At 43.7% G+C, this 12,097-nt stretch overlaps 1 protein-coding gene across 1 annotated transcript; it reads right to left on the bottom strand.

Annotated features, from left to right (window-relative positions):
* Positions 1-744: 744 nt before the first annotated feature.
* On the bottom strand, positions 745-11,991 carry CCDC58 (coiled-coil domain containing 58; the record flags this gene model as incomplete). Its single annotated transcript, XM_010190013.1, has 5 exons — positions 745-1,032; positions 7,261-7,320; positions 10,829-10,975; positions 11,500-11,625; positions 11,908-11,991. Coding segments are annotated over 5 exons (468 nt in total), but the record flags the coding sequence as incomplete, so codon positions are not given.
* Positions 11,992-12,097: the final 106 nt, after the last annotated feature.

Raw genomic sequence — 12,097 nt, 5'->3', positions numbered from 1 at the left:
ACTTATCACTAAGTAATAAAAGCAGGTGGCAACCAAGCAGACTTTGTCATCCGACTGTCAGACAGTCAGTAAAAAACAAGTATAATTACAGAAATTCTGTCTTCCTCATACTTATCTGCTTTTAAATGCTGTGTTACTGCAGGGGTGTTGCACTTAAAGCTTTCTAAATACAACACTATGGCCAGAATCAACAGGATCAGGTATTTTCTCAGTTCAAATGCAGTTCGCCTATAGAATTAATTGTAAAGGTTCAGGAGGAACAAAACGGTCACTGGAGAGTCTCATTCCCAAATGAGACCTATCTTCATCTCCAACTCAAAGTGGTTTTAATCAGCACATCCCCTAATGTAAAGAAAAAAGGTAGAACTTAGTAACACAGACCAAAGGACAGTATATGCAACAGATGTTGCCCATCAGCATTATGGGAACAATGTCAAATCTGTATCCACATGCAGCTCTGAAACAACGCTAGTTCTAGGGCTGAGCAGTTCAGAACAATGCTGGTAGCTTCTTACTTTCAGTGATGCTGAACTTACACTTGCTGATCATTCTGCAATTTTCATTTCCTTTCACATTTTAGAAGATTATTTGCACAAACACAGCATGTTCACTGATAGTTTTAGCAAGCACTGGATCAGGGAGAGCCCTGTCCTCCGTGGTCAGAGCTGCTGTTTACTGGTTTTTCCCCCTCCGAGACTGCTGAAGCTGTAGAAGTTGAAGAAAGATTCAAGTTTCACATTCAATTTGAAAATTATTTTAATACTATAAAACTCATTTGTTCACATATTTTGTACAAAAGATGAGTTATTTTCTCTTAATTACAGAAGAATCATTTCAACATTGAGATTTCAGCTAAGCAGGTCCAAAACAAAACAAGACTGGGTTCTACTGGTTCTGGAGGGTCCCAGCACAGCACACCCAAGGTCTCTTTCCAGTTTGGCTCTCACAGTTAAGGACCATCTCGATGGAAAATACCCCACATCATTGACTCTTCGGAGGCTTGTAGTGAATTCGGCAACGCTCATTAAATACCTGAGACAGCAAAACAGAAGAGCAAAAGCGGATCAGCCCTCATCCAGGAGAAGATCAGAACTTCAGAGCTAGTTCAGGCAACTATCTCTTCACAAAGCACCAATCTCAAGCTGCCCAGCCCTGCCGTACCAATAAATGGCACTTACCAAAGCATCTTTCTCCATTCACCTTCTCTCCTGGCTTTATCCAAAGTTTGCAGCCTGCTGCTGGGAGACTGCACAGCACTAAAAGGGTTGTCCCTCAGATAAGGAAGGTTTATAATCCTGGTAGTCTGTTATCCTAAAAGATGATGATGCCTTTTTTTTTTTTAACAGGGAGGGAAATTGTCAGTGGAAGGCCCCTGAGCAGCTGCATTCTGTTAAATTCAACCCAGCATTCACACTTGGACATTCAAACTTGTGTTCTTCTCTTTCCTGAGCACACACATTTTACAGCGTTGTTACAGCTAAAACAAGGTGCATGGGCTCTTGGAAGCCACGTTCACACTTCTAGTTATCTGACCGCAGGTGCTGATGCTGCCAGCCCTCCTACTGCAAAGGGCACACTGCTTTCACCTCACTCACCTCTGGCACCTTCTCTAGGTAAAATTTAGCACACTAGAGACTGAAGATCATGTTCATTTAGGTTGAACCACAGCCCTTGTCAAGTAGGCTGCTTACCCTAAGGAGGGCCAACAAATGTGACTATTTAAAGTAAGGCAGTCTGAATCAACAGCACAACACAGAAGCTTCTACCAAAGTTACAGGTGTGACTTAGGTATTTATCTATCGTTTTGGCTCCAGGCTGTCTCCAGCACATGTCCTGAAAAGCAACACGAGCACCACCTAGCACCAAGCTGAGGCACTGGCAGTCATTGGTTCCCTGAGCAGCGCTCCTGCAAGAGCACATTTTGCCAAGGTATCCAGTGACTTTTCAGAACCAAATGCCTGTGGTCTTCAGAATATCAAGTTTCATGACCTCTCCCATTGGCTTCATATGCAAAGTGGGCAGTCTTGCAATTCTGGGGAAGTTATGCATCACTTTACCTAAACACATTATTTTAAACCATACCTTCATAGGATCTGCTACTTCTACAGCTGATCTCCTTATTCAGGGTTCAGAACCCGAACAAAAATTAAGTTTGCAGTATGCATTAATTTCAGCATTGATTCTTAACAATTTCTGAGTAATTTTCAACTTATTTTCAGATTTAATTTACTTTAAGAAACAGATACATTAGAAACTGCTTCATATTGCAGAAAACAAAAGTTGTGATATAGTTTCTTTCACACACATACAAACAGTCTGTCTACTACATTACCACATGCAATGGACCTCTGGAAGAGTTAAGGGTATGTAAAGGTCTGAGATCAGATAAGTGATAGAAGGAAACTGTAGAAATTAAGAGCCACAAAGGGTTCCCATTCAGATGCATTTTAATACTAAGCAAATTGTACCATTTTTGTCCATTGTCATTTTAAGGGCATATATGTCTCAAAGAGTACTGGAAATACACTCTAAAACACTGTAAGGGTCTCCTCTGTCAAACAAACTCCCAGAAACTGCAACTTCCAGCTTGCTATCATGCAAACTTTTAAAGCGTTGTTAACAGTAACTCTGCAGCCTATGGAAGGAAGATCAATACTGCAATCTTACTAACACTGCCTCCTACCTTTAGGATCATTGACCCACTGATCTCAATATGTTACTCAGGTCAACTAACTCCATTGGTCTCCCTGTGAAGTGCGAGTCTCATTTTTCAGACAGAAAACACAGCGCCTGAGAAACCTGAACATTCATGTTACTACTCAGAAGTTGGATTTTCCTGTCGCTTACCTATTAAGAAAAAACACTTCAATTATCAATTTGAGTCTGGAGGTGCCGCACAGAGACTAATGCAAGTATCTTGTTTTGGAAATCAATTCCTTGTTTGGTATCAGCCAAACAACATTCTACCACACGCATTTCTATAAAGCGGCATCTTTCTGTATGCCACTACTGCTACAGCTACTCAGAATAAATGTTCAAAAATAACTTTCAGTTTCCTAATTTCCAGATTTTTCCAACCAGTTTTCAGTTGGTTAATGTAAATATCTAAGTGTACTTTCCAACTGAAAGTCTTAAAACAGCAGTAAAAAAGAATGAAGATACTCACCTGCAAACCAATAACCATTTCAATGTAACAAACTGCATTCGATCCACAACTATGACTGGGTACAATTCTTTAACATATTTTTACAAGCGGCTAAATAGAATGGTTTGGGTTGGAAGAGACCTTAAAGATCTGCTAGTCCACCCTTGCTGCCACGGGAAGGGACATCTTCCACTAGACCAGGTTGCTCAAAGCCCCATCCAACCTGGCCTTGTACGCTTCCAGGGAGGGGGCATCCACAACTCCTCCAGGCAACCTGTGCCAGTGCCTCACCACCCTCACAGTAAAGAGTTTCTTCCTTATATCTCATCTAAATTTACCCTCTTTCAGTTTGAAACCATTACCCCTTGTCCTGTCACTACGTGCCCTTGTAAAAAGTCCCTCCCCAGCTTTCCTGTAGGCCCCCTTCAGCTACTGGAAGACTGCAATACGGTCTTCCTGCAGCCTTATCTTCTCCAGGCTGAACAGCCCCAACTCTCTCAGCCTGTCTTCATAGGAGAGGTGTTCCAGCTCTCTGATCATCTTCTGGGTCCTCCTCTGGACTTGTTCTAACAGCTCCATGTCCTTATGCTGGGGGCCTCAGAACTGGACACAGTACTCCAGGTGGGGTCTCACAGGAGTGGAGTAGAGGGCGAGAAACACCTCCATCACCCTGCTGACCACACATCTTTTGATGCAGCCCAGGATACAACTGGCTTTCTGGGCTGCAAGCGCATACTACCAGCTCATGTTGAGCTTCTCATCAACCAGCACTTCCAATTTGTTCTCCTCAGGGCTGCTCTCAAACCATTCTCCACCCAACCTGTATTTGTGCTTGGTACTGCCTTAACCCATGTGAGGAACGTTGTACTTGGCCTTGTTGAACTTCCTGAGGTTCATATGGGCAAACTTGCTGAGGGTGCACTCAGTCCTGCTGTCTATGTCACTGACAAAGATGTTAAACATTGCTGGTCCCAGTATCAATCCCTAAGGAACGCCACTCATCACTGCTCTCCACTTGAACATCGAGCCATTGACTGCAACTCTTCGAGTGTGACCATCCAACCAATTCCTTATCTACTGAGTGGTCCATCCATCAGGTCCATACCTCTCCAATTTAGAGTCTATGATGTTATGCAGGACAGTGTAAAATGCTTTGCACAAGTCCAGGTAGATCACATCAGTTGCTTTCTTTATCCACCAATGCTGCAACCCCAGCATGGAAGGCCGCCAAATTTGTCAGACATGATTTGTCCTTCATGAAGCCATGCTGGCTGTCATCGATCACCTCCTTATTTTCCATGTGCCTTAACACAGTTTCCAGAAGGATCTGTTCCATGCACCTCATCAGGTCTCATGGACTTGTGCACCTGCAGGTTCCTTAGATGGTCTTGAACCTGATCTTCTCCTACAGCGGGCAGTTCTTCATTCTCTCAGTTCCCTGCCTTTGCCTTCTGTGACTTGGGCAGCATGGCTTAAGCACTTTCCTGTGAAGACTGAGGCAAAAAAGTCATTGGGTACCTCAGTCTTCTCCATATCCCAGGTAACCAGGTCTCCTGTTTCATTCCAGAGAGGGCCCACATCTTCCTTGGTCTTCCTTTTATCATCAAAGTACCTATAAAAGCCTTTCTTGTTGCCTTTTATGTCCCTGGCCAGATATAACTCTATCAGAGCTAAAGTTTTCCTAACCTTATTCCTGGCTGCTCAGACAACTTCTCTGCATTCTTCCCAGGCTACCTGTCCTTGCTTTCACCCTCAGTAGGCTTCATTTTTGTGTTTGAGTTTGTCCAGGAGCTCCCTGTTCATCCATGCAGGCATCCTGGCACTTTTCCCTGCATTCCTCTTTGTTAGGATGCATCACTCCTGAGCTTGGAAGAGGTGATCCTTGAATATTCACCAGCTTTTTGGGCCCCTCTTCCCTCCAGGGCTTTATCCTGTGGTACTCTGCCAAGCAGATCCCTGAAGAGGCCAAAGTCAGCTCTCCTGAAGTCCAGAGTAGTGAGCTTGCTATGCGCCCTTTGTGCTGCCCTACGGATCTTAAACTCAACCATTTCATGGTCACTGCAGCCAAGGCTGCGCTTGAGCTTCATATTCCCTACCAGCCCCTCCTCATTGGCAAGGACAAGGTCCAGCATAAAACCTCTCCTCATTGGCTCCTCTATTATTTAGAGAAGTGGTCATCAACACATTCCAGGAACCTCCTGGATTGTTTATGCCCTGCTGTGTTGTCCTTCCAACAAGTATTGGAGTGGCCGAGGTCCCCCATGAGGACCAAGGCTTGTGAACATGAGGCTGCTCCTGTCTGTCTATAAAGGGCCTCATCCACTTGGTCTTCCTGGTTGGGTGGCCTGTAGCAGATCCCCACAATAATGACCCCTGTCCCTGCCCTCCCTTTAATCCTGACCCATAAGCTCTTGGTCAGCTCCTCATCCATCCTGTGGTAGAGCTCCAAGCACTCCAGCTGGTCACTGTGACACAGGGGGCAAGACCTTCTCCTTGTCCTCCCTGCCTGTCCTTCCTAAAGGGCCTGTATCCTTCCATTCCAACCCTTCAGTCACAGGAGCCATCCCACCACACCTTCACGATACCAGTAAGATCATAGCCCTGCAGACACACGCACGTCTCTAACTCCTTGTTTATTCCCCATGCTGTGTGCATTTGCATAGACACATTTAAATTGGGCCCCGGGTGAAGCCAACTTGTTGACTGGAGTGGCTGGAATTCCTTTCAAGTATTTCACTTGTGTTTCCCCAAGACATTTATGTGTATATTCAGATGGAGACAACGGCAAAGCTGGAGATAAAACCCAGAAATACTTTTCTCTCCAAGCCCTACTTTAAACATTAGCAGGATAAAGGATCCCTGCACCATGCATACCTTACTACTTATAAATGAAATGTTCTCCATCTTCAGGAAAAAACTGAACATTTCTGTCATAGCAAAAGCTTAATGCAACTACAGGAAATCACTGGCATCAGTGCTAATTTTGGTGCCAACTCTGGGCTTCAGAATGGAGACAGTGTGTGTAGGGGGGTCTTCTTTCCACTTCCTCTAAATAAAACTGGCAACATAGTTGACATAAAACATTTGCCACTGGTGACCTGCAGCACGCTGTTAAGGCTGTGGTGCTGCTTAGTCATATCTGAGCTGGCTTTAAATTAATTAAGCTTAAGGGCACAATTAGCTTTTTCAGACAGTACAGAGGCTGTACTGACTGCAAAGCATACCTGGAAAAACATGTAGATGCTCATCTAATCAGCCTGCATTGAGTTGTATTGTGGTGACTAGACCTCCAGGAACACCAGTTGTACTGCATTTATGCTGATGCAATCTAAAGGACTAAAATCCTGAAGGAGAGATTAAAAACGGAGCTGCAGCTAGTACTAGCTATTTGCAAAAATCCTTTTCGCATTCAGAGACGGAAAGAGGTTCTCTATACAGTACTGAAAGCTCCAAGAAGCTAAAACAAATGAGAAGAGGATGCTAGACATGAAATGCTGCAGTGACAGAATACAGCCATAGCAGGATTGAAGATGAGTGTTAAGATCACTTTGTAACAAGACAGTGTCTGGCACCATCAATCCAGAGGGTGATCTGCCCCACCTGTTGATGCAGGAGAGCTACAGCAAGCCTGCCCTTTGCACCAGGAAGCATCAGTCCCCGCCTGCGGAAGCTTCATCAGAAAAAGGTTCAACTTGTACAGCCCCACCCTCCTCTGGCCTCTGCTTGCTCAGAAGCGGGATCAGTACCAAACAGCCAAATTTGAAAGACCCAACTCTCTGATATTGTTAGAGGTCCAGCAAAGCTTTTCATTCAGGCCACCGTGGAGAAGTCTACAAAGTCCCTAGCCACTGGGCAAGGCAGAGAAAGGGATCTACACAGGGAGCACTCCACAGTCCTTCCTCCCCCCTAAATCAGATGCTTTTCTTTCCTTTGCAGGGCAACTGAAAAGCTTTGATCTCTGCATCCAGAATTGGGAAAATTATCTGAAACATTTCTCCCAGCTCTGCCCTCACCTATTTCTAATTAACTTGCCTCATAAAGCACTGGTCCCACATCTCCAGTGCAGGACTGTCTGTTGGGACAAAACACCATCACTATTTTAAATGACTGAATACCTTCCAGCTTCTGTCGTTTACCACTTCTTCAACATTCAGCTCCGACTGCATCAATTTCAACTGTAGAAAATAACAGATAAAAGAGGTTACTGTCAAACAGGCCTCCCTGCAGTCTTCAGTATTTACTATCATTGCAACTTTCTAGATCACAACTCCAGTACCAGATGCACATCCCCTCCAATGATGCAAAATGAAGGGCATGACGCATAATCATCCTGAAAGTCTGGCCATTCAGCCATTCAGCCAATACTCAGGAACAGACTGAAGTCTGCAGGGGCATGGCGAAGGCAGACTCGCAATGCAAGCCTGGCAGAAGTAGCTCCTGATTACTAATGCTCTGTTCTCAAATACTGCCCACCAAGATTTGCTAGGAGTTAACTGATCAACATTAATGGCTTCACAGACAGAAATAACTATGCCTAATTCAAGCACTCAGCACGAGGAATGCCAGTGCTGAGTTAGCTCTGCAGCCCTGAGTTGTTATTCTTCCACACGTGCATTATTAGTCACATAGGGAGCTGACAGCAAAGCTAGGACTTAACACACCACTCTCAGATTCTGGGTTTAGGATTAAGATCATTAAAAGATTCCCTCCACTTCCTTTGCCATCTACTCTGTGCATTGTCCAAAAAAGGGTCTACAAGAACAGATCACACAGGTTCATGCTGTCTGAACCAGTTACTGCTACGTGATCACAGCAGGACAAATCAGGTTTACACAGATGCAAGAGCTCCAACAAGAACTACTACAGGATGCAGCTCTTAAGCACTTACTCGGCTCATGAGAAATGTAAGAATCTCTTTGTCTCACGACTATGAGTAACTCCAAGGGACACATGTGACAGTTGCATTCAGGTGACCTGTGGTAATCCGACTGTGCCACGAGGCACTGAAGCAGTAGTAGGTGATATAAGAACTATCTGCCATTTTTTGGCTACATTTAGGATGTATTTTTGTTGGAGTCTCTAATACAACAGACTACGGATAAGAGTTTATCCATTTTTAAATACATAGTTCCAAACAGAGAAATGGTGAACAGGTGCAAGCCAAGAGAGCAATCCCACCAAAAACTGTCCAGATGCTCAGAAACACACAGCTATGGTTGTTGGATGAACTTTCACCTACTCAACAGGGCCTTAAACTGTGTGAAGTGGAAAGAGAGCATCCAGGGTGACTAGGATTAGAGACCATAAAATAACCTCTCAGATCTTTAGCAGTTCAAAGAAATGTTTGGGGTTTTTTCCTGCTGGAGGATGTGAACAGGTTTACAGTCATCTGGACTGTCACATTAATTGCCTTTGACACCAAGCCTAGCAAAACTACTATTTTAGCCTTTGCCATAGAGTTGCAGACCTGAACAGCAATATAGTGTTAATCAGCATAGCTATATAGGGGAGGGTGGTGGTGTTCTTAAAACATACTCTTGACATTTTAACAAGCTGTAGTTCGACTGATATAGCTAATAGTCATTATGCCGCATGTTTACCAGAATTTATTCAGTTGGATATTTTATGACACTTCATTCAAGGGAAACTAAGATGATAATAAATTAATATGATAATGAAATTATGTTTTAGTGTAAGTGGACTAAAAGAATTGGCTGCTAAGCTGACACTACTCCAAGTTTTCTTATTCAATGGCCCAGAAGTAGTAATTTTGGATAAAGTCCTCCAATTTGTACTATTATTAGGATGAGCGGGACACGAATAACAAGAGAAAACAGATCTGTATTGCAACTAAATGCATATATTTGAAATGCATAATCTTAAATGTAGGCTATGTTCTCTCAAGGTAGCTTATTTGAGTTCTAGAAAAAACACAACTATCAAAGAGAATAACAAAAAAAAAGTGGGGAGACGACACCTCAAAGACCAAGTGCAAATTTGAGGTCATCTCATCAAAAGATTTCTGGGATGCTTCCTAATCATGGATTGCTTTTAACATTTGAAATCACCTCTAAGTATTAAACATTATCTTTGTGATCCTCCTAGTGCTTTCAGTGCTCAGTAACTGAACAATTTAAAGAACTGGCTCTGCAAAAATACTAAGTTTACATTCTAGTTCTCCAAACTAATGCGGATGCTTGTTAGCAGTTCTGTATCTGAGGCTTTAATAAAACCACTTGCCTGCCACCTGGCTCTTTAAATATATGCTCATAACAGAGCACTTCCCTGAAGAGTACATGAGCAAACAGTTCACTCACTCAGTGCCTGGGAAAAAAATCAGGAAGCTCTTTTAGTAAAACTGCATCAAGCATATTTTCTTTGAAACAGGGGCTACAACATGCTCCTCTTGAAAGTACAGGTGTAAGTGGAATTTGAGGTCGTTCAGTGCCACAGAAGCAAAATTTCAAAACCCAACTTTTCAAGTCTTATAGTACTGCAGAACGGAAAGCTGCACTCAGGATATAGGACCATATGTATATATACACACACACACACACACATATATACACACACATATACATGTATATATACACACACATATATATGCGTGTGTGTGTGATGGTGGGGTGTCTGGTTGTTATAAGAAGAACTCATCATTACATTGGAAACTCAAAGACACTGGTTTGGAAACCCCAGTTAAGGCAGTCCGCAACAGTGGACTAACAGCTCACTAAACTGCTGAACACCACAGACACACCTAGCCAGCATACGCAAAAAAAGCAATAAGCAGTCAGTACGTGCTGCAGACATGGTGTGGAAAAAAATGTAAAGCAAACACGAGCCATATGGAACAAGTCTGGAAGCAAAATCAATGGAAAAGTTCACATCTCTGCTATCTTCACTCCTAGAGCTACACATGCAGCATCCTTTCCCCTACAAAGTGATGCTGGCATGGGGGCAAGAACTTCAGCAGGGTTCCCTTCTCCACTTCAGATACTCCATCTGGATCACCCCTGCTCACCTCTGGTGAAGTATGCTTTCCATCCAGAAGCTAAAAGGTTGAGAGGGTGTTTGCACATTAAAATTCCTTATGCAAACCCAGAAGTCTCTCTCACACCATTACAAGGTACTACAAAAAATAATAAAGGAAATACTAAACAACAAAAAAATTATGATGGAAAAAAAATGGTGATGGAAAGGGACAGGTTTAAAGCTGCTTAACTGTGTGGTACAAGAGACGTACACAAAAGCCATATTTCATTATGTGCTGGTGTTTGCATCTTGGCACCCATGCTTGCCATTTGCAGATCTACCAGTTTTACAAGATCTCAAAAAGGCAAAATGAACCTTCAGACATTCTGAAAGAACTAAGCAGGCCCCAGGTAAGTCGTGCATTGAGTGGTGTAAGTGAAGGTTAGAGTCCACTGTGGGGAAGTACATGTTTTTCTACAGCATTTGTGCAACACGATCTCAGAAAATGGTCCACTTGCAGGATAAAAGCAGCTCTGTCTCAAGGGCTAGGCGAAATGGTTCTCACAAACCCAGCCAACAAGAACCTCAGAAAAGACTGCCCGAGTCAGAATTCACTTCAGGTTCACTCCATCACACTGGTCTTCCCATTTGGGAAATACACCTTCTTCTTCCTCTTTGATAAAGTGATCTCTGAGAAGCTCCACCACTCACCTTTGTCTGCTCTTTCCTGAGCTGCTTTAATAATGCTACGTCATCCTGGGCCTTTTCCCTCTCTTCTCTGAGAGTTTTCACTACGCTGGAAGTCTGAGCGATGCAGTTTTTGATGACTGTCTCCCTGCTGGTGTGAGCATCCATCAGCTAAGGGGTAGGAGGAGAGAAAGAAAGTCACAACAACTCAGCAGAGAACAAAAAACCTCTGAGTTACAAATTAAAAGAGATTTTCTAAAGTCAAGGTATTGCTGTGCCTAAAAAAGATCCTTTTGCCTCTGTAATCCACACATTGGAAGCAACACTGCTTTGAGCAGGAGCTACCAACTTGATCAAATATGCGAGTCTTGCAAAGTAATGCAGAAGTGTGCATATGTCCAGAAGTGTCCATTTTTCCCATTTTTAAAAGAAAGAAGTGGACTGGGCTAATGCCATCCTCAGCAGCCTGAAGTACCCCTCAAAGGAGCAGTACTGCAGAACAAATAAGCTCCCCATAGGGTTTTAAACACGCATATGGTTTAGACACTTAGAGAAGTCAAGCATCCCAGTTAGGGATACATAAAGCACGATATATCAAGGCAGTGATTTCTGCAGAAACTGAGGATGCTTTACTGGCCACTACACTTCGTGAAATATCAGGAGGTGAGCTGAAAGTCGAAGGAGCGCACACTCACAGACTGGTACAGCTCTTTACACGTCTGGCCGGCATCAATTTTCCCCACAAAGGAAGCTGTTGGAATCGTAGTGTTTAATTCGTGGACGATTCTGTCATCAATTGTCCTCATCACCCTGAGCAATTCCTGTATTAAAAAATTAAATAAGCCAAAAATCTTTGTTCATATCTCCGAGAAAAGCTCACTCAAAAAATATTTTGTAAGTTTTTTAATAGAAAATTATATAGATTGCTTATGAACAGAACTCCCTCCCACATCAAATGAACAATTTCTGCACGCAGGAGCAGGTGCTGGGAACCAACTCTTTTCGATAGCAGCACAGGCCAGAAGGAGGGCGAGAACCGAGGAACTCACAGCCCCTCAAAGGCCCTCCGGCCCTGCCCGCCCCGGTTCTCTCAGGAAACCCGCCTGCGCTCCGGGCAGACCAGAGAGCCGCTGTCCAGAGCCCCCTTTAAACGCCTTCAGGCGGGACGGGGGGAAACTGGGCACAACCTGCAGCGAAACGGCAAACTTCGAATAAAAAACACCGTTTTTGGGAGAGGGTGAGGAGAACAAGGCATTTAAGGCGCAGGCCAAGTACCGCCCCTTCAGCGGACCC

The sequence above is a fragment of the Mesitornis unicolor genome, unplaced genomic scaffold (genome assembly GCF_000695765.1).
Source record: "Mesitornis unicolor isolate BGI_N332 unplaced genomic scaffold, ASM69576v1 scaffold15188, whole genome shotgun sequence".
NCBI lineage: Eukaryota > Metazoa > Chordata > Aves > Mesitornithiformes > Mesitornithidae > Mesitornis > Mesitornis unicolor.
This window is presented reverse-complemented; position numbering and strand designations above follow the sequence as displayed.